The 23,506-nt window shown below is 40.3% G+C and overlaps 1 protein-coding gene across 1 annotated transcript in view; it reads left to right on the forward strand.

Moving 5' to 3' along the window:
* The window catches only part of CSMD3 (CUB and Sushi multiple domains 3), a 584,303-nt gene that overhangs the window by 461,524 nt on the left and 99,273 nt on the right, over positions 1-23,506 (forward strand). Inside the window, exons 33-36 of the mRNA XM_060277658.1 lie at positions 16,173-16,286; positions 16,793-16,888; positions 18,032-18,235; positions 22,029-22,153. Coding sequence (XP_060133641.1) covers positions 16,173-16,286; positions 16,793-16,888; positions 18,032-18,235; positions 22,029-22,153 — 539 coding nt within the window. The remainder of the gene's footprint in view (positions 1-16,172; positions 16,287-16,792; positions 16,889-18,031; positions 18,236-22,028; positions 22,154-23,506) is intronic.

Consider the following 23,506-nt stretch of genomic DNA (forward strand, 5'->3'; position numbering starts at 1 on the left):
ACCAGGGCCCTGCGGGATTTGTCATATTTCTGCAGGGCCTGCAAGACAGAGCTGTTCCGCCTGGCCTTTGGGTCCAACCCCTGTGTTTTCCTCCCTCATGGTTTGGATTTATGGACTACTTAAAATGAGGCTGCATTTTAAATTTTAATATTGTATTTTAATCTGTTTTTTAATTAATTGGGTTTTTTTTTCCCTTTTATGTCTTATTGCAATTTTATTGGTCTTAGCCGCTGTAAGCCTGGTTTTGACTGGGGAGGGTGGGGTATAAATAAAATGTTGTTGTTGTTGTTGTTGTTGTTGTTGTTGTTGTTATTTTACACTTGTACCACTCTCTCCTCACTGTCCAGATATATTTATTTGAGCTCCACTAAAGTGTTTAATATTAATAGGTTAGTTAATTAGTTAGGGACACAGGTAGCCCTGTGGGTTAAACTACAGAGCCTAGGGCTTGCTGATCATAAGGTCGGCGGTTCGAATCCCTGTGACGGGGTGAGCTCCCGTTGCTCAGTCCCAGCTCCTGCCAACCTAGCAGTTTGAAAGCACGTCAAAGTACAGGTAGATAAATAGGTACCGTTATAGCGGGAAGGTAAACAGCATTTCCGTGTGCTGCTCTGGTTCACCAGAAGCGGCTTTGTCATGCTGGCCATATGACCTGGAAGCTGTATGCCGGCTCCCTTGGCCAATAACACGAGATGAGCGCCGCAACCCCAGAGTCGGTCATGACTGGACCTAATGGTCAGGGGTCCCTTTACCTTTACCCAAGAAATAAATAAAAACTCAGTAAGAAAGGGTGCTGGGAGTACAGTTCTTATACTTTACCAAAGTCCTCACCATCTAATTAAAATAAGATATAGTCTGCCACAGCATAGCACAATACATACAACTCATTTGTAGGTCTTAAAAGTAGCAGCAGAAGTTACTAGTTTTAACAATAAAGAAGTGCTATCTCTTTTTTATTATCTTACGAAGCTCATTAACTGCAGAATGCTTTGTTTCTGGCAGTGTGCCTGAAAATCTTTTCAGAATGGTGGTCCATGGCTGTTTGTTTCACTGAATTCTATCAAGCTGCTGTTGAGAACTAGAATAAAAATGCTGTGTTACGAGAGGTAACGGATGTGCAGGTAATAAAACAGGAGGCAGTATAGGGCTACAGTAGCTCACACAAATGTGTTAAATTCCAGAGAGAGGCTTACTACGTAAATCAGGCTGCAGGTGGGGGACTTGTGTGATTGAATAAAACTCCATACATAAAGATTATCTCTACATAGAAGACTAGCTAGGTTGCAACCCTTCTCTTTGAAATCATTTCCCCCCCCCCTGTGTGAACCTTCTACTGCCATCCAACCTGCTTGATAGATTCAGATTCACTAGCTCACTGAGAATTAGGCCACAGAAGTCCAAAAGGGGTGATAACCAGGGCTTGTTGGCCAATTGCAAACTAATGGGACAAACCAAATATGGCAGATGTTTGTGGATTTGAACAAAGGGGTTGTGTGTGTATGTGTGTGTGTGTGTGTGTGTGTGTGTGTGTGTGTGTGTTGCAGGGTGTCATGTGCCGGGGCATTAAGCTGACTTCCAGCAGTTTGCCCGTTAACTGGAGTAAATTGAAGAATGGAATGCTGTGATTTGCTATCAACATTGTAGCCAGGGTCAGAGGGTTGAATCCAACAGTCACTGGTTACAGGTAGGTAGCCGTGTTGGTCTGGATCGAAGTAAAATAAAAAAATTCCTTCAGTAGCACCTTAAAGACCAACTAAGTTTTTATTTTGGTATGAGCTTTCGTGTGCATGCACACTTCTTCAGATACCAATCTGAAGAATTGGAGTTTTGGTATCTGAAGAAGTGTGCATGCACACGAAAGCCAACAGTCACTGTTAGCGAAATGACTTCTAATCATGTGACAGAACTTCCGCTCCCTCTTCATCCCTTGCACATCCCCACACTCCACCCAGATCTGCTTCAGAGGGTTGGAGCAGATCGGAGGACCGTGCGGGGGCGGGCAAGTTCTTGTATGTGATCATAAGTCATTCTACTCACATAATTATTTTGTTGGATTTGGATACAACTCAGGGGCCACAAAGTTCCATACCTAGGTTTTAATGGGGGCTGTCTTTGCCCTAGACAATATTGCATATAATCTAAGCAGATTTGTTACACCTAAAGCAACACCTTTTGCCCTGGCTGCAAGAAAGATAAGAGATAGACAATATCACAACAAGTGATGGTCAAAGGCCTGGAAATGATCAAAGGCCTGGAAACGATGCCTTATGAGGAACGGCTTAGGGAGCTGGGTATGTTTAGCCTGGAGAAGAGAAGGTTAAGGGGTGATATGATAACCATGTTCAAATATATAAAAGGATGTCATATAGAGGAGGGAGAAAGGTTGTTTTCTGCTGCTCCAGAGAAGCGGACAAGGAGCAACGGATTCAAACTACAAGAAAGAAAATTCCACCTAAACATTAGGAAGAAATTCCTGACAGTAAGAGCTGTTCGGCAGTGGAATTTGCTGCCAAGGAGTGTGGTGGAGTCTTCTTCTTTGGAGGTCTTTAAGCAGAGGCTTGACAGCCATCTGTCAGGAATGCTTTGATGGTGTTTCCTGCTTGGCAGGGGGTTGGACTGGATGGCCCTTGTGGTCTCTTCCAACTCTATGATTCTATGATTCTATGATTCTAAGTTAAGCTTGGTTTGAGTTGATAGATGACACTTATGAACTCCAACGCCCTTTCTTTAAACCTGTAGTGCCTTGTATTATGTAGTTGTTGTATACTGTATGTTATGGTTTGCAGTTGGGCAAATTCTATTGAAATTACTATGGCCTTTGGTTAATACAATAAACTATTTGATTGTGATTAGTTATTGCGAGAACAGGATGCTGAATTAGATGGGCTGCTGGCTTGGTTGAGGAGGACTACTCTAATTTCCCTAAGTTACCTCTACTAAAATTATAAGAAAAATAATTCACCATTTGATGTGGGGCTATCCTTTTTATCCAGCTAATGCTATTGTTTCGTGTTTCCAATCTAGGCTGCTTTGTACAATCTTGCTGCATAAATTTCATTGCAAAAACATCACAAATACCTTATTCTACACCACACTGCAAGTGAAAATATCTGCATCCACAAACATTTATGGCAGGGGTCCCCAGACTACGGCCCGGGGGCCAGATGCGGCCCAATTGGCCTGCCAATCTGGCCCGCGACGACCCCCGCCGCCCGCTCTTCCGGGTCGGAAAAAAAGTGCCGAAAATCCTTTGTGCGCATGCGTATGGGCCTCTCCCGACCTGGAAGAGGTCATTTCTGGTGCACTTCCGGGTCGGGGGAGGCCCATACGCATGCGCACAACGGATTTTCGGCGCTTTCCCCACCCTGGAAACGCGCCGACACGCCAGTAAGCGCCTGTGCGCATATGCACGGGCGCACACTCCCCCGCCCGCCGGCCCGCACAGGCGCGCGCTCCCCCGCCCTCCCCCGCCCTCCGGCGCCGATCGCGCGGTGGGAACCGGCCAAACGCCGGTAAGTCTGGGGACCCCTGATTTATGGGGTGACATAATGCCATAATGCCATTTCTCATGTGTCTGTCCCGGCAATAAAACAAAATAAACTTTTGAATACCATTTTCCCAAAGATATTAGTTTATTGTGTTATATGTTTCTGTATTATCTACATTAGACACTTCAGTGATATATTCTCTCCTGCCCCCACTTTAAGTTCAATGTCAACATTGCATCTTTTCGATACTGAGCGCTTAATACAAAGGCCTTTTTGCATCACCTTCAAATCTCAGGTTTATAGAAGAAAGAGTTGCCAATTGTTATGCCAGCAGATCATAGCTCACAGCCGGGAGGTAGTTCATTCACCAGTTCAGTGCTTTGCACACTTGCCAAGTAAGCAGATGCTTAGGAAGAAGTTAGCACGAGGTGACTTTTGGAATAGATTGTTCGGTTTTTATAAATAAAATTTAGAGTAAATGCTTGGAATATAGATACAAATGTATCAAAAGTGTGGTGTGTGTGTGTGTGTGTGTGTTGTTAATAGTCCACAACTTTTCCAGTGGTATCTCGCAAGACGAATGCCCTGTAAGACGAATTTTTCGCAAGACGAATGCGTCTTGAGATCTGATGGCGACTTGCAAGACGGATTCGTTTTGCGATAAATTTGTCTTGCAAATCACGGTTTCCCATAGGAATGCATTGAAATTTAATTAATGCGTTCCTATGGGCAAAAAAAAAAAAATTCAATGCATTCCTATGGGAAACAGCGATTCACAAGACGAATTTTTCACAAGACGAATTGACTCGCGGAACTAATTAAATTAGTCTTGCGAGGCACCACTGTACTTTGAAATCCATTGCTTTATTGTAAGCAAATCTGTTTGCAATAATTAAAGATTTACATCAAGGGTCCACGCCTAATGAATGCAGAGATCTATGACCCCTGGAGGTGTACACAGAAGTAATTTGTTATTCAACCTTGTTTATTACAGGTGCACAAAGAGGCTCACCCCATTGTGCTGATGTATTCTTTGTTAAATTTGTATTCCATCTTTCCACCCAATGTAAATTACTGAGACTGCTTCCAGAAATGAAGTGGAGAGAGTATGACTCCACCAAGGGCAGGCAGCTTACTGACAGTTTAGGATGATTTGTATCGGTGGCCCCCTACATCTCATCATTCCACAGCAAGATGAGTGCCTTATCAGGACCACCAGGTTTATCTCTTAGGGTATTCAGGAATCCATTAGTATCTTGGGGTGGAGCATCCTAACTGGCCCCCCATTCCAACTGAACAATAAAAGTTCAGCCCAAGTTACACCAGGACGTTTTCTTATTGTGATGGTGATCCAAGCAATCATGGCAACGAAATCAAAGAAACTCTTTCTTGATGGCCACCCTCGCTCACAGGGGGAAATCCCCACATGTAACCCTAAAAAGCTTATTCCCAACCCACCAAAATATTATACAGCAAATAAATCAATATCATTTGGGGAGCCTCTAATATACAATGGTATATTTAAAACCACTTTAAGATGTTTCCAGTTTTCTACATTTTAAAATAGCAAAACTTGTCAGAGCTGAACTACAGAGGAAATCCTGTCACAGATCTGCTTTTTCCCTCCTAGTTTTGAAAACCTGGTAACAGCAAAATCAAAGCTTGTAGAACATGTCGGTGGCAGTCTAGTATTTTGAACGCATCTTTGCAGCCCAAATTAACATGCCAGGAAGGGTTTGTTAGTCTGCTGTCGGTATATGGGCATGAAATGGCACAGAAAAACTCCCTGATGTTGGACCAGATGTTCTCTCATTAGAACAAAATAATGACCATATGTTTCTATTATTACAATGGTCAGAGCACATGTGGATAGACTTGGCCTCTTCTACTCCTAGTGATTAGACATTTTGGCCCTCTGGGGTGGAAAAATAGAGGCACAGAAGCAATTTAGCTTTCCTACAAAGATTCTTGCACCTTGCTTGTTTGTGAGCATTTCAGGTTCATCCTTTTCTTTTCTTTTTTAAACTCTAAAACGTGTCTAGCTCTTTTATATAGCCGATGATTAGATGCTAGGTTCTTCAAGGACCTGTGGAATTTCTTTGTATAATCACCCTTGCCCCCTTGGAACAGAAATATAAAATAAATGGTGGGCTTATGAGTACATATCTTTTCAATATGATAATATCACCATCTGTTACCATGATGTTAGTGTGGCTGTGATGTTTCCTTTATAGATAGACGGTTTGGTAGCTATTTCAGGATTTATAAATGTTATATGAGATATGATTCTCCCTTTCCAAAGATACCGTGAACACCACAACCCTCTATGGCAGAGGACAATGGAGATTTCTATGGCTCTAACATAGGAACTAATTTTTCAACTGCAGAGAGGGAGTTCTTCAAAATACAATAGTCCTTGGGACATCTTTATGAGGCTACAGGATTGTGCTCTAAATTCTGAATACACACACACACACACACCGTATTCACCCCACGTTTCAAGGATCAAAGGTTGCATGTATATACTGTAGCTTTCAGCATTTGATTCTGATGCAAACTCTGATAAATGAATTAAACTTGATAGCAACTGATACAAAGTTACCTAGTGGTTTCCATGCCTGAAGGGGATTTCAACCTATGACTCGTGGCACCAAATTCAAAATGTTCTTCACTGAAATATCCTGCTTCTCAAGGTCTTTTATTTTAGTATATTTTAGATACTCTATAGCAGTTTGGTCTTACAACATTTACCTATTTTAACTGCTGCATCACAATCAACCAAGAAATTTTGACAATAGAAGTTATAAACAAACATTACCCTTCTCTTAAAGGTAAAGGTAAAGGGACCCCTGACCATTAGGTCCAGTCGTGACTGACTCTGGGGTTGCGCGCTCATCTCGCATTATTGGCCGAGGGAGCCGGCGTATAGCTTCCAGGCCATGTGGCCAGCATGACAAAGCCGCTTCTGGCGAACCAGAGCAGCACACGGAAACGCCGTTTACCTTCCCGCTGTAGCGGTTCCTATTTATCTATTTGCATTTTGATGTGCTTTTGAACTGCTAGGTTGGCAGGAGCTGGGACTGAGCAACGGGAGCTCACCCCGCCGCAGGGATTCGAACCGCTGACCTTCTGATCAGCAAGCCCTAGGCTCAGTGGTTTAACCCACAGCGCTACCTGGGTCCCTCTACCCTTCTCTTAGGCTCAGTTATATTTCCAAAAGTAGTGAGTAATTCCAGGTTTCCTTTGGAACGAAGTTCCTTTGGAAAGAGAGATTTCTGTGGGTTTATGGCATTTTGTAATATTGGGTTTATTTACAAACATACAAAAGTGGTGGCAGAAAATATAGCACTCCTAAAACAGCAGATTAACAGCACAGCGTGAGATCAAAAAGCAGAGCTGAGCTGAGCTGAAATTTCTCAGAATGCATTTTTCTCTGAGAAATGTTACATTTTTTCTTTTCCTTACTGCCATGGAAATACACCACTTTCACGTTACCTGCCATTTTGTTGGATTGGTGGTGGCCACCATTGCTGGTGAAGGATACAAAATGGTGGGCTGGTTGCCAATACAGTTGCTACACTTGTGCAACACCAGCAAAAATAACCACCACCACCTTAGGGAAAAATAGAAAAGGTGTTACTGATGAACAGATAGAAAAATTCTGCTCCTCTACATGGAGAAATTTGATTAAATAGTCCTCCCTATTTCACTGTTCTCCAAGATGTTAAAGGTAAGGCCCACTATATTCTATCTGTCTGGCAGCACCTCTCAAAAATGGGAACTCTGTTCCAGCCCTGAAAAATCCTTTGCCTGAGGATCTGAGACTGCATCAAATCACATACTCCACCACTGAGCTTGACTCCATCCACAAAATACCCTCTTTCCATTAATGCTTGTTCTGCTTCTTGCAGGAAAAAATAAAGAACTTTTGATCACAGAGCAGGCTCATTTTGCCTTGAGCATTAGTGGAGAAGTTTGCATTTACAAATCCCTGGCTGATATTTTCAGACATGAGCAGCTAGTCTGCATTATGATATTCTGGGGAACCGGGTTCGCGTCTCCGCTCCTCCACATGCAGCTGCTGGGTGACCTTGGGCTAGTCACACTTCTCTGAAGTCTCTCAGCCCCACTCACCTCACAGGGTGCCAGTTGTGGGGGAGGAAGGGAAAGGAGATTGTTAGCCGCTTTGAGACTCCTTCGGGTAGTGATAAAGCGGGATATCAAATCCAAACTCTTCTCTTCTTCTTCTTTAAAAAGAAATAAATGATATAAAGAAATGTATTGTGTACACACAGCTATTTGCTGCAAGACTAAGCATATTTATGTAGAGTAAGCCCCACTACACTCAATGGGATGTACTCCCATGTAAGTGGACCTTGTTTTGTTCTGGAGGCCCAGATTTAAATCAAAAAAGCTCATGCTTATGGAATGAAGTTTATGAGGCTTTATCGACAGAGACTTGTTTGTGGATTAGAGTATGCCTTCGGAAGATTAATCTCTGATAGAAAGGTGGGCTGCAGAACCACTCTGCTCTATCCAAAATGGAATGTAAATATTTAGTCACCTATTATCTGGTCCTTCTCTGTAAATAGGTGCAACTTCCTTAATAGGGCAGTAGCAGTCCTTTGCCCCTTCCCCTTAACCACAAAGGAACAACCATATCCTAGGCCAACCCCATCATCTCTCACCAACAAAGGAACACAAGTGAACAGCAGAGAACCTACACAAGCGAAGCTGACAAAAAACGCCACACTTATTAAGCAAAATAGAAACATTGTCACCCAACCCCCCCACCCTCCTTCCCCTCTCCTCACCAATGTCTCAACAAAAGAAACTGGTTTGTAAAAATGCTAAGAGAGACATTGCACATATCTTTGTAAACCAAGAAAACCAATAATAATAATAATAATAATAATAATAATAATAATAATAATAATAATAATAATTGGACCCAGGTGGCGCTATGGTTAAACCACTGAGCCTAGGGCTTGCTGATCAGAAGGTCGGCGGTTCGAATCCCTGTGACGGGGTGAGCTCCCGTTGCTTGGTCCCAGCTCCTGCCAACCTAGCAGTTTGAAAGCACGTCAAAATGCAAGTAGATAAAAAGGAACCGCTACAGCGGGAAGGTAAACGGCGTTTCCGTGTGCTGTTCTGGTTTGCCAGAAGCGGCTTTGTCATGCTGGCCACATGACCTGGAAGCTATACGCCGGCTCCCTCGGCCAATAATGCGAGATGAGCGCACAACCCGAGTCGGTCACGACTGGACCTAATGGTCAGGGGTCCCTTTACCCTTTACCTTTAAATATATTGTAATCTAAGTGTAAAAAAGAACAATATAGTGGTTAGGGATACAGAAGGCTCCCAGATGATTTGTTTATTGAGCATTTATCCTGTTTTGTTTGCATGGAGATTAGACTGCATTTAAATAATAAATAAATAAGCAAGCATTCATTTTTTATTTGCATGCAGGGAGGCTAGGTGAGCAGTGCATCAAAGCGAGTGTTATCCCACATTTTCCACTGCATTTTTCTGGCACTATCTGTAGCATCCCATTGGTTTGGGAAGGGTAATCACTGTTTGAAGAAACCTTGCAGCGGCTCTGACCTAATCCCAGAAAGCAGCGGGGGTCAGGATAACTTTAATATTTTTATTGATCTATGAATATCAAAGCAGCAACTCAACACATTAGCTAGGACTTGCTACCCAGACAAGACTAAGACTCCAACTAGTTCCCCAACTCAACTTTGAGGGGAGCAACATAGCGGCTGGGGGAGAGGATTGTTCTGTTATAGACCAGGCAGGTCTCATAAGGTACAGTCATGCTTTCCCTATTGCAAAATACTCCACCTTTAAAGAAAGTGGATTTCTAGTGCAAGAACTCCAAATCAGCTTGAATTGTGAATTTGCTGAATTTGAATCCCACCAGAAAATTGTATCAGTCTGGAATTCCCAGAAACATAGAACTGAGTTTGAGATCTGTCATCTGAAATTATTTTTTTGTGTGCTGGCTGTTCCTCTCTCATATCAGATATGAAAGCAGTAGACTTTGGCTTTGCATGTTTAGGCTATGTTTCCTTCTGGACTCAACTGTATTTTTGTAATTAAAGTGGAATACTTTAAAACACGAAAATCCTCCTGTGACATCCTTCCTAAGGAAATTAAGTTCGGGCAAGTTCTGCATGCCTGAAGCTTCTTACCTATTAGAGAAGCTGAAGGAGCATTTCCAAATGCCGAAAGGCAGCCACACTGACTAAAATCCACTTTTTTTTCTTGCCCATTGAGGACTTGATGGGGAACAATCAATGAATATTTACTTGAGTGGAAGTCATAGGCTGAGAAGAGGTTTTTGGGATTCCAGCCAAGAGGGAAGAAAATATATATTTCAGAAAATATTTACCTCCTCATCTATGTTGTTTTCAGACAGGTGTGCAATGATGACAGCTTAAGAGCTTTGCATTATCTTGTGTTTTTCCAAGGTAAAGGGTGTGTATGAGAGCCTTAAATTGCTTCTAAATCACCAATTGTTGAAGACATCAAAGTCCACTCAGCCAAGTCGATTTCTGTCATACTGAGCATGCAGATGCCAGCATGCAGCAAAAGGCAAATATAGTATAGTTAGATGCTTGTCTCTAAATAGTGTTCTTGAGCTTTTTCAACCTGCTAGGGAAAGAAGGATGCCCAGTGATTAAACCTGAGCTCATTTCAGTGGGTGTTTTAGCTTTGGAGGATAACATCATGGCAGTCATAATTTCCCCCAACTCTCTTGCCGTTGTTGTTGTTGTTGTTGTCACTCTCAGTGCAGATATGAATAGACATTAAACGTCTTTGGGCTGATCCCATATAAGTTGTCATCTGTCCGCCCCCCCCCCCCGGGTTCCACTGTGGATCCTGCAAATACATTTGTTGTTGTTTAGTCGTTTAGTCGTGTCCGACTCTTTGTGACCTCATGGACCATAGCACGCCAGGCACTCCTGTCTTGCACTGCCTCCCGCAGTTTGGTCAAACTCATGTTCGTAGCTTCGAGAACACTGTCCAACCATCTCATCCTCTGTCGCCTAAAAGAGTAATGTGTTGTTATTGTTTTTATTAAAAAAGACTTTGAGGGAAAACAGGAATAAACTGGAGTGGAATATAATTTTACACACACACACACACACACACACACACTCCTAATGCTTCTTTCTAGATAACATCTGCACTAGCATCAGTCTGAGTGGCTCTGTTGACTTCATATAGAGTTCTTTAAGCACTGTAAAAAGATCTTTAGATATCATGTGCCAGCTTTAACATATGCTATTACAAAAGTTGTTTTCATTGCAGCACAGTAAATGACAACTGAGATCTTCTGATGCATCACTTTCTGTGGTCCCCTATGTTCCTATACCAGAGACTGCACATGTAGTGAGGCAAACCCTGCCCTGTGGAACTCCTTGTCAATAGAAGTCCAGCGGGAGTCATCCCTACTTTCTTATATAAGCCTTTTAAAAACTGGGCTGTTCAGATAGGCCTTTGGAATCCATCCTTTTTATTTATTTTTTAAAAAACACCAACACTTTGGAATGACATTTCATTGTTTTTTACTGACGTTATTATTATTGTATTATGTATTTATATGGTACAACACTTTCCTATATTTCCTACGGAAGTGTGGGTTTATAAATATTTAAATAACGAAATAAATAAGCTCTGAGATAAATTCCACACACTCTGGCATTTATGAATTTGAATTGTTCATGGGCATTTTAAATATTTGATTTGTGCTGGTTGTAGGCCGAGCTAAAGATTGAATTCTAAGTTGTTTGCTTTAGTTTATAAGGCTTGCCTTAGGGGGGGAAACAACAGATCTCTCCTAGAGTAATGGTGTTTCTGTGGGTGTTCATGAACAAACATATCCATCAGGTCAATTCAATACAAGCCTGTGAAGATTGAGGCCTTGAAGTGAATTTGGTATGCAAAGTGTAACCAATCAACAGGCTATGCAGTGACATGATATATTCCTCATGGCTTCAAATATATTGGGAAGGACTAACCCGAGCAACCGGGGGTGATACTAAAGTGTGGAGCTAGAAGTCCTTATTTGTGGTGGAGACAAATAATTGATGCTGCAATTATATAAGATCCAACTTAGTCCTTTCTGATAATTAAAAATCATCTTAAGTGACTTCGTTAAGAAGTCTTAAAAAGTATTTTTCACTGTCTCTCCTAAAATCAATAAAACTGGGGAGGCTGGAGGATCTATAGTGTAGAGATGGTTTTATATATGGTCGTCCCCCCCCCCATTATTTAATGTGTTGGTGTTTGATAGGTTAGAACATGTGATACAGTAATTGGCTACATACTTGGGAGAGGGCAAGGCAGTGGTCAAAGTAAGGAGCAGAGCCCGTTTGAGTATACAGTGGCACCTCTACTTACGAATTTAATGCGTTCCGAACGCACATTCGTAAGTCGAAAAAAATTGGGAGAAAAAATTCGTAAGTAGAAAAAATCCTATCTAAACCACATCTAAGATGGCGGACAGAGCTCCGTTCGTAAGTAGAAACATTCGTAAGTAGAGTTATTCGTAAGCAGAGGTACCACTGTACATGGAAACAGGCAGATATTGTTATTCTTATTGTATTTTAATATTTTACTGGAAGCCGCCCAGAGTGGCTGGGGAAACCCATCGTCGTTGTCTACCTGTCACACAAAAAAAGGAGGGGGAGGATTTCTGCTTCCCATGAGGCTGGACTAGGGATTATACTAAATATATATTGTAGATGTGGCTATATTATCCAGTGGCGTGTGGTCAGTGGAGTCTGGTGCCTTCTTCCCAAAGCCCGGGAAGCTTCCACCCGACTTAGGGAAGGAGGCGCGATGCTCACATGGGTGATTTCAGGACATCACAATGTCCCATGCACAACATCAAACACGCCCCATCACGCTGGCCCTAACTGTTGTTGTTTAGTCGTTTAGTCGTGTCCGAGTCTTCATGACCCCATGGACCCAACATCAGGGTCTTTTCCAGAGAGTCTTCTCTTCTCATGAAGTGGCCAAAGTATTGGAGCCTCAGCTTCACAATCTGTCCTTCCAGTGAGCACTCAGGGCTGATTTCCTGATCTACACTAGCCACCTCAAAAATACAAAATAGATATTCACTGCCTTAGGTAATTATGAACCCTGATGGAAGGGAGGGGTTGCTTAACCTGTTAGGAGTCATTCTGCAAAGAAACAGAAAAGAGGATTGTAACGTTAAGAACCTTTTCTGTGAGTTCTGGGTGTGGCTTTCTAGGCTGACTAGACACAGCTGGTGATGTGTATAAAAGAAAAGAAGTCGCAGTTTGAATTTTGCCTGTGGAGGAGAACACCCACACGCTTTGTGTTTGTTGTTTTTGTATAGTTGTAATAAAACCTTTGTTTGAGTGTTTTACACCGGTCTCGTGGTCTCGTGGTTCTGTCGTCTGCCACCAGAAGAAAAACCACCTCCAACATAATCCCCACTACACAATGGAACAAAGAACCATGTGTAACAGAAAGTACGCTCAGAATAATACTTTTTGGTGTATTACAATCCTTTGCAATCCTTCAAAATTACACAAAAATATGCAACTCTGGGGCCAATAACCCTTTGTGGGGATGATTAGGGAGGCAGGAGAGGATATATTATTTAATGATATCCTTCCTAACTTGCGCTAGCAAGTTCCATAATCTAGCAGAGTTCCAAACGTCCCCCCTTTTAAATTACACAGTGGTTAGCTTGTTGCTGGCTCGTCTGAGCCTCACTACTTAAGATTCCTGGTAAGATCCTTTTTTTAAAAAAATAGACATGAGAATCTGATTAACTTTAATATAAAAGTTATCACAGACACATCCCTGAAGGCAAGCTTAGGTTACCGTACATAACAACTGGAACTATTCCATAAAGAAGTTAGTCCCAAGTGACTGCGACTAAGCAGTCACTTCTCCCAACACACAGCAACATACAAAATGGAGAACACACACTGATCGGAACATGGAGGCCATATGCTACAACAGATCACACCCTCTTCAAGTCACATGTAGTGGAAGTCTGTCCCAGCTCAGGAGGAAACAGGAAGTCTTCTTCTGAGTGGTACAAAACATCCCCTAACATGTCCACTGTATTAATGTTGTACTTGACAGCAGCTTTACATCCCACAATTATCACATCATCCTATTCTCTATCAGAATCCCCCCTGATGATAATACAGTAACATATTTCCTAGAAAACATTGTCCCCACAACTGAAGGCATCATCAGGTGATATGCTTCTTCTGATTTCTTCATTTACATTCTGTGGACCAGGAAGATTTTCACCATTTATTGCTTCTTTATATTTGACGTATTTTGAAATCTAGAATAGCTGAAACACATTCTCATGATGTCAGTGAGACCATTTGTGAGAGCCTTATGACAGCTAGAAAAGGTAATCAAATTATAAGGGTAACTCTCTTTAGAAACTGAAGGGAGATTCTCATCGATATGATTTCCCCCCACATTCAGCAGTGTAACAGCAACTGATGAAAATATCTGCTGAGTGGCTGAGAGCAATCAAGCAAAATGGAATATTTATAAGAATGAAATAGAGAAATAATGGAAAGGAAATTGTCTTGGAAACCACGACAATTCCAACAGAGAATCAAACAATGCAATGTAAATATAATGCTGCTCTCATTATTCAAGATATTGTTGAAGGGGAAGGAGAAAAAGGGAGAAAAAGAGAAGCATGTGCATGACTACAATTATGTTGGTTCATAGGAGAGCAATGAAGAAGGGCCTTTGTAGTAAAAAAAAAACTTAAAAAAAACCAAAAACTAGATACCTACCAAAGCTATCATTCACTATAATTACTCTTACAAGCTTTAAGATCCCCTTTAAGAACAAAGGGAATATGTTGTGCTCTAAAGTTTCTCATCTTCACTCTAGACAAAAAATGTTGTCTTCGGTCCAGTCCAGTGTATAGAGTTGTAGAACCTACATGGAAATTTATATGCTACACTTTGATATTAATATTAACATGTGGGATAGACTTTGCATGGATAATACAAGATAATTCTCTTCTTATATGTATTGTTTAATTAAGTGTTCAGGAATGAAATGGCGTGCTATGACAAAGCCATAAAATTATCCTCAGGCTGTTCTCTTTCTGTGTGTGTTTCTTTGACAAACTCCTGACATGTCTTCAGAGTACAGAAAAGAGTCCTGAGACCAATAAAATTATTGCTATTACTGTACTCTTTTCTGTAACTATTTCCCTACCACCGCCACCACCACACACTTCATTTGTAAAATCTGAACTTTTGACTTTTTTAATTAAATCAGCGTCCCTGAATTTCTGGTGTCTACTAGATTGTCCAGTCCTGGGAGATGGCTTTTCTGCTCAGTGTAGGAACATTCCCAAGAAGTCTATCCAAATGGTGAACTGCTCACACCGGCTTCCAGTTTAGAACTATGTCTTTCAGAGTCCTCAGATCATGAACTGACACTTCTACCCCTCCTCCAAAAGCTCCATGAAGTTCAAAAGACTTTTGAAATTCAGGCTGTTTGTTGTAGCTTGGAAGCATTAACTTGTTGTGGGATAGGACCTAACTTCAATGAACATTTATCAAACTTTCATTATAACAGGTGTAGAAAGATCATAGAAACCATTTATTTACTTTGTGAGTAAAGCTGGTCTTTGATGCTTGTTTCCCCTGAGGCAATGATATTATGGGCATGTAAATGCTAATAACAGATGTTCAGAGCAGGAAAATGTACAGACTGGAGAGAAAAAGAAACCAGATACCAATAGTCCTATTCAGCTTTCTATTGGGGCTTTAATGAACATGTGAGAATTGAAGAGTTTGCACGAGCATTCTATCTAGGGTTTTTTTTTCCCTCCCCCATACTGAGTCACTAGCTGGGAAGCTACAGTGTTGTCCTTGAACTCGCAAGTTCAAGGGCAATGGGGCAAGAAGTTTCCTTTTGCTGGTGGAAACTTTGGCTTCCCTGCTTTCTCCCTAACTCTGTTCTGGGGTTTCTCCCAACCAGTCAGAGCTAGCAGAGCTAGCAAAGTGGTTCACATAACTTTTCTTTTTCTTCTCCCGCCTCCTGCTATTTGACCCCTTGCATTCTCATCATGAGACTCTAAGATAAAAGAGGGCTTGGAAATTGATTCAGGGTCCAAATGAACAGTCTTGATGAAAACATTAATCATGCTGAAGTTAATTAAACTTCCAATAGACTAATCAGCTATAAATTAATGCTTTTGTACCCAGCTTGCTAAGGGCATGAGGTGGTAGAGGTTTCTATGAAAGACTTCTTCTTTACTTTTTTTTATTCCTTGTTTACATTTGGCTCTTGTTGGGCAGAAAACTGAAGGTCAGGCACTCCAAATGAATCTTTGTCTCCAAAGGAATCTGGTGGTCATGGTTGTGGTTGTAGCGGTACTTTGATGACATCCACTTCTGTGGTCCTTTCCGATAGACTCATTCCCCACAGATTGGCTGGCCTGCTCCCATAGAATCTGCAGACTTCTATCGCTATAAGAAGCTACCCAACAGAACCAACATGACAGCTGGATCAGAAGAAACAATGGTTCATTACTCTTAGGATATTGTATGAAAATGGTAACTGCTATCAAAGTATCACTTGGTATTAATCCATTTCCTTCAATTTAATTTCCTGCTTTTCTTTTTATCTTTCCTTTAGTGGTTTTTGGCCAGTTTGTATTTTTCCAGACATCACTCCATGACGTGGTTGAGGTATATGATGGCCCAACTCAACAGTCGTCTTTATTATCTTCTCTTTCAGGATCCCATTCAGGTATATCATCATAGAAAAACCATACATTCCTTGCTTGTTGAGTAAAGATTTGTGCCAGATATTCTGGTGGATAGATGGTTGATATTGATTTTTTTTCTTTAATGTGGGTGGGTTAAAATTCTAAAATATTTTCTTATACAAATATGTAATCATTCCTCAGAAGTGAGAAAAATCTTGGATATACGTGCTTAAGACACTGATATCTTTGCTAGAAAGATGAGGAATGGCTTGTGTTAGCAAAATATCCCCTCTCCGAAACACCACTTGTAAAAGGTAATAACTTACAAAATGTAATTAATCAACTGTGATACTTTATGTCTAGGTCAATCAATATGAACCTGACAGAATATCAAGTTAGACCCAAAAGGACCCTAACACTGAGAATAGGATTTAAAATAACACGTTTGCTGGATGTAATGCAAACAGTATTTTAGGAATATTGGCAAAAATAAATAAATAAATAACCACCTGTTTCTGAGATACAATGCTTGTTTTCTTGTTAACAGGAGAATCCCTTCCCTTGAGCTCAGGGAACCAGATTACCATCCGGTTTACTTCAGTTGGACCCATAACAGCTAAAGGATTTCACTTTGTTTATCAAGGTATGAAACATGAGTGCTTCAGATATGCTTCAGTGCTAATCTTTCACATTCCCTTTCATTTCTAAGACCTTTCTTTAAAACACACACACATTTTAAAAAAACCCAACTCCAGTCAGTTTGAAACTGTATCCAACACAACAGAGATTAAGAATATAAAATATTGATAGGGAAAATACAATCTGGTTGATATATACAGTGTTGTTGTTTTTCTGGGGGTATGCAGGGGTATGCATACCCCTAAACATTTTGTGAATCTTTGTACTTTTGTCCATTTACTGTATTTATTTTTCCCAATTTGAACTATAAAATGGTGGTTTTCTTGAGACAAAATGAGAGTACCCCTAAACATTTTTTAAAGAAAAAAGCACTGGCTATACCTTATGTATTTTGAATCCCTGTGGTTATTATTGGCATGTTTAAGAAGACATAACCATTCATGAAACTTAAATCTGTAGAAAATCTGTAGAAAAGCTATGAAGGGTTTGCAAACTTGAAGTGAAACTGGGAGAATCCTCTTTTCCATTTTGCTTATAATCTGATCTATTCATATTCAACCTTGCCTTGCCTGCCACTCAAATACATATTTCAGTATCATTGTGAATTTAGACAGCGTATTACCCTGAGCTAAATCAATAATTTTGCTATTAATTATTAAGTCATTTCACTTCATTTACTTTATTTACCATTTTATGGTTCAGGCACTTAAAATGACTGCTCGTCAACATTTGCTACTGTAATTCAGTCTTTTATAAAATTTGAATACTGATCTGACAAACAGGTCATATATTCATAAAACCATAGCCAATACATTTAAATATCTATCAATCACAACAATATGAACTTCATATATTAGTTCAATAATGTATCACAGGTTTTTTTATCCAACTAATGTACAGTCCACTCCCAGCGTGATTTTGCAAAGGGCTCGTAGGGACAGCTCTTTTATCTAATCAGAACTTTTTAAGTTTATAAGAATAGGCCTTATTATATAAGAGAAAACTGATATATACACTCATTCAGGAACTGCATCAAAGTGATTTTTTAAAAGCCCTAATTTTAAATGTATTTTAAATGTTTGCGCAGGCAATATATATATATATTTGCACTATGAATCAGTACATGCCATTTCTTGTGGGTTTCTAGCGGTTCCAAGAACAAGTGCAACCCAGTGCAGTTCGGTGCCGGAGCCACGATTTGGGAAAAGAATTGGAAATGAGTTTGCGGTTGGTTCATTGGTTCTTTTTGAGTGCAATCCAGGTTACATACTCTATGGATCAATAGCAATTAGATGTGACACGGTGCCCAATGCGTTGGCACAGTGGAATGATTCCCTTCCTACATGTGTTGGTGAGTAGTTAAAAGTTGTATTTTTGTAAAGGTCTAGTTACTGTCTAATGAAGTATTGTATCAAATACTGACACATTTGTTCCTGTACCGTTGCCAGCACCCATGCCTTACTGGCCTTCTATTATATGCATAATTATACAAAGTTATCACTAAAGAGAACCCTCACACTAGAAAATACCGTTTACACAGAATCACTAAACTCACAGGATTCTGAAAATGTCACCTCATTTTCACACATTTCCAGGGAAATGTTGCAATTCCTCTAAATAGTGTGTTCAACCCACACACTTGTTTACCCTTTTGCTCTGTTATTGCTGTCTATGGCACTTACATTTTCCAAGATTTTGCTGGGTTAAATCTAATGGTGTCAATGCACTAGTGAAGTGGGCGTCTCTGTACACAGCAGGACTTCCATTTGATCCTGCAGCTCCTAATGTACTCAGAACTCTGCTTCAGAGACTCCTTACCTAAGATCTCGACTGCCCAACCCTGCTCTTGTGTTCATTCCATCATCACTACTAAGACAAGGAGACCGAATTAGTTCTACATTCCTGTACCATCGCCCATAGTTTCTCAGTAGCCTATATTCTGTCTTAAGCTGCTTTGACCTGTTTACACACTTCTTCTGAGTATGCAACATTTGAAAGTTTGCTTTGTTTCTTAATGAGGACAATTCTTATTAGCTGGTTTTCTAAATAAATAAATAACCAGATTATCAATAGAGAGGAGGGAGGATCTTATATAAGGGTTTTTATGATCTCAAAGCCTGGTTTTAGTATTTTAAAATTTAAACCCATCCTATAAGACCTCAGTATCCATACCTACTCATGTGTTGATATCATTGGCTGAGGTACTCTTCAGGTGCCTTGATTAAATTAAGTACACTGGGTGACTACAAAAGAAAGGGACTTTCCAGCAGTAGCACCCCTGTTGTGGAATTCCTTCCCCAAGGAGGCCCACCAGGTCATTTAAATACTTACATGTCTTTCCAGCATCAAACACCATTTCGTTGTTCTAGGCCACTCTTTACCAACTTGGTTGCTCCAAATGTTTTGGACCACAACTCCCATCAGCCTCAGCCAACTTGCCTGATGCGTCTGATGGGAGTTGTAGTCCAAAACATCTGCATCAGCTTTATTATGCAGTATTATACAGCAGTATGGTGGGTTTTTTTTTTTTTTTGCCGTTTCTTTCCTTTGCTTTAATTCTTTAGGGCTGTGCTGTTTAATATCTTGGTCTCTATTTTAAAGACATTTGTCTTGTTTGTGTTTTTGCAGAATTTTTTAAAAATGACAATGTGATTTTAATCTTGGAGCCAATTTTACTCGCATGCAGCCCACAGAACGATTGTTATGGGATGGCTTATAAATTGAATAAATAAAATAAATTACAAAAGTTAATTTGACCCAAGGAAGGTAGTTGCTCTTCATTAGTGCACATCACTCTTCTAATCTAGCTCATAAATATGCATGAGCTTAAAACTGCTCTGAAGAAAATCAGGTTAATAATTGAAATGCTAGCCATGACCATTTTAAATTGCCATAGCTCTGTAGAAACTGCCTCAATGTTTCCTTACAGATACCAGCTATCAGTCATTCTGTCTGCTCCGGCTTTTACCAGTAATTATTTAAACTGTTTAAGTGACACTGACCTTTAGTTTATTCATGTAGTCCCTGACAGATTCTATCAGTTATATGCACTACAAAATGTAGCTCCCACATTCATTACTCAGATAAGTTTCCTTCTTCTACATATTCTTCAAGTTCATTTTTGTATCTAATGAAATGAGCTCAAGGACTTGATAATGTTGTTCCACCGGAGTGATGCATGGGCTGCTAATGGTACTGATAAAACTTCTCATCAATCATTTCTCCAAGCCATTATAATACCAGCAGAATATCTGTATTTAGATGACAGCCTAATGTGGTTATATTAGAATGTCTAGTTTCTTGACCGCAAGTATCATTCATGTTTAGCATCAAATATCAGTGTGGTGCCCTTATGAGTTCTTTCTGTTTATGTCTGTTATTACTGTCATTATTTATTTTGTGTGTTACACAAATGTGGGCTTTACCATTTTGACAAAAGTACATTGGACTCCAGCAAAGTCTGCTTTAAAAAAATGGAGCTGCTTTGTGGCAGAAAAAATAGGCTAAATTTTATTTAAGCCCTGAGGGCTCATTACATCTCCAAGAAGCCCTTTTTGACCTAGATCCAGGCCCCACTGCCTTTTAATCTCAGACTGAATTCTCAGACTGAAACCTGCATCATAAATGGGTTCAAAGCTGAACAAGAAATGCCAAATTTTCCCAGGACTAATCTGTTAAAATAAAATACCCTAGCTAATCAGAGGGCTATTCTGTATTCCATGCTGTTGATCATATTAAGACTGTGAACCTATACAAGTCAAACTGGGTCCAAGTCACATTAAACTCAGCAGGCCTTACTTCTCAGTAGACATGCTTAGGGCTGTGCTGTAAGTCTGTGTATAAACTATATTAATTGAGGGCAGCTCCACACTGTGCTTTTAAAGCATATCCAATGAATTTCCCTACCCAAATAATCTTGAGGTATACAGTTTATTAAAGGATGCTAGGACTTGGAGCTTTCATATGGGGAAACAATGGTTCCAGGTTTCGTAAGGGAAATTAATATACTTTCATAGAATTCTAAGGATCATCTAGTCCACCCCCCCCAAATGCAGGAATTACAGCTAAAGAATCCATGAAAGATGGCCATACATCATCATCATCATCATTGTTAACTTGGAGAAGTACACTAATGATTCACTAGGATTTCTGGGTCATGGATTTTATTTACAAAGAAAATAATAGCAACAACATTATTTGTTCATCTGTTCTTTTTTCTCACAATTACCAGCTTTTTAGTGGCTCAATAAAAGTTGTACTTCTTTTTTCCTTACGAGTCTGCTTAGACAACCTGAGGACATAAATTTATAATGACAATGTGGCATATAGATTATGTAAATAAATAAAATATTGACTGATTGATTGATTTCCTTTCAGATAATGATTAGCTTCTCTCAGCTAGGTGTTGCAAAGGGGGAGGCAGCTTGGGGAGAGACAAACCCTTCTTTAAGTCTGCTCCCCTTGGTGTTTCTGCTCCTTCATCCCTTAGACTGAACTTTTATAGGGCTGTAGACTACACTTTCCCAAGGCAGACAGCTGTCTCAGGGATTCAGTACACCTTCTAAGTAGCAGGGTGACTGTAACAAACAGCTGGTCTTTCAAACATACTCACCTCTCCTTAGCAAGCAGTATCAGATCTTTGGGGATGTCCCCCATTCCAAGAGTGTCCACTGCAACCCTAACCCCATGAATAAGCCATGTTGAATTGAGTAGGACTAATTTCTGAGTAGATGTGGTTAAGGTTGCACTGTTAACTCTGGAGAGAGCCTTGCCTTGCAATAGACGGTACATTTTACCATTCCTTAATCCTACTCTCATTGATTCCACATATAGAACCTGAATGTATTATTTAGCAGAAGTGGATGATACCTATTGAGTGTACATGCCAGATTCAGACATTGTGTGTATATATCAGATGTGTTAGAACAGTTTAAGAGTCTTACAATATCATCCAAGCCAGGATGGGTGGGTGTAATGCTGTGTTTTCTTTTCCTGAGGCCATCTTGAACTATAGAATCATACTGTAAAACTGTTCAGATCAATCATGTTTGCAATTCTGCAAGGTTTAGTTATAACCTTATCCCTGCTGTGATGAATGATATACAGGGGAACCTCTTCCCACATTTTTATGCCTTTGTTTCCAGTGCCCTGTGGAGGAATTCTAACTAAGCGCAAAGGGACCATTTTGTCCCCTGGCTATCCTGAGCCTTATGACAACAATCTGAATTGCATTTGGAAGATCACAGTGCCCGAAGGAGCTGGAATTCAAGTAAGAACACATAGAATTTTCTTCTGATACCAATATAGGCTCTCATCTCTGGAAGAACTGAGGGCATGAAGAGTTCAAACCAAACCAGGCAATTAACAACTGTCACAATAGATATAAACCTTTTTCCTGGAGTAATTTACTGCGAGAGACATTCCTGTTGAGAAATATTACTTTTAGTATATCTAGGTTAAAATTCTACAATTTTAACAGTTTTTATAATTATAATATATGAAAGGTAATTTAAGGTGCTAGAACTAATGACATTTTAGCTGCATGGTCCAAAACTCTGCCAGGCTCCAAATGGTAGCAGGGAGGTGAGGTCAAACTCTTCCATTAGTTTACTAGCTACAAGTGGTAAAATTACCTCTTCTACAAATACTGTCAAGGCTGCAGGAATTCCGACCTCTTTTTCACCTGGTGACCCTACACCCTTGTGCAAATTAATTAAAACAAAGCATGTTTTCTATCTTACTCGTAATCCTTTACTCAAAACAAGCATGAAAAGTCAGTTGATCATTATGCTGTCGGAAGCCTGCAGCCAATAGAAGAAATGATGCACTCGTCACAATATATTGAAGTTCTACAAAATATAGTTATTGCAGAGCTGGAAAAGAGGTATCCTGACGGTACTGGGATATTGCAGCAGGACCTAGCCCCCTGTCACACATCGGAAGTGGTGAAGAAATTCATGGCAGAGCAGCAAATACAGGTACCTGAATGGTCAGGGATTTCCCCGGACGTAAATCCCATTGAGAATTTGTGGGCTATATGCAAAAGTTGCCTCCGTGCTGTAGACTATACGACTATGGAGAACCTCATTCAGGCGCTGATTCAAGTGTGGTACAAGGATCCGAAAATCAACAGTGACTGTTCAAAACTAGTAGACTCCGTGCCAAACCGTGTTCAAATGCTGCTTAAAAATAGTGGAGGTCATTTCCGTTACTAATGTATGTATATGTGAGTTTTGTACATGTATACAGTATGTGAGTTTTGTTCAATAAACTGCATTGTTTGTTTCAATTAATTTGCACAAGGGTGTAAGAAGGTCCCAGTTTTGATCTCTTTTATCTCTGAAAAGAAAGAAAAAAGTGTCAGGTACCAGGACTGTGAAGTACCGTGGCCAGAGAGCTGCTGCCATTATAGTACCAGATCAGATGAGCCAATAGCATGATTCATTATAAGGCAGTTTCATATTTAGAATTGGGGGTGACCACCCTCAGCTCCTTTATGCAGTATATTTCACACAGCAGAATTTCTATGTAATTAAGTTATATGAAGACCTGACAATGCCTACCACCCACTCTATTTTCAGAAAGCTAACATTTCCCCCCAGTTTGTTAACAATGAGAAATA

The sequence above is a fragment of the Zootoca vivipara genome, chromosome 8 (genome assembly GCF_963506605.1).
Source record: "Zootoca vivipara chromosome 8, rZooViv1.1, whole genome shotgun sequence".
Taxonomy (NCBI): Eukaryota; Metazoa; Chordata; class Lepidosauria; order Squamata; family Lacertidae; genus Zootoca; species Zootoca vivipara.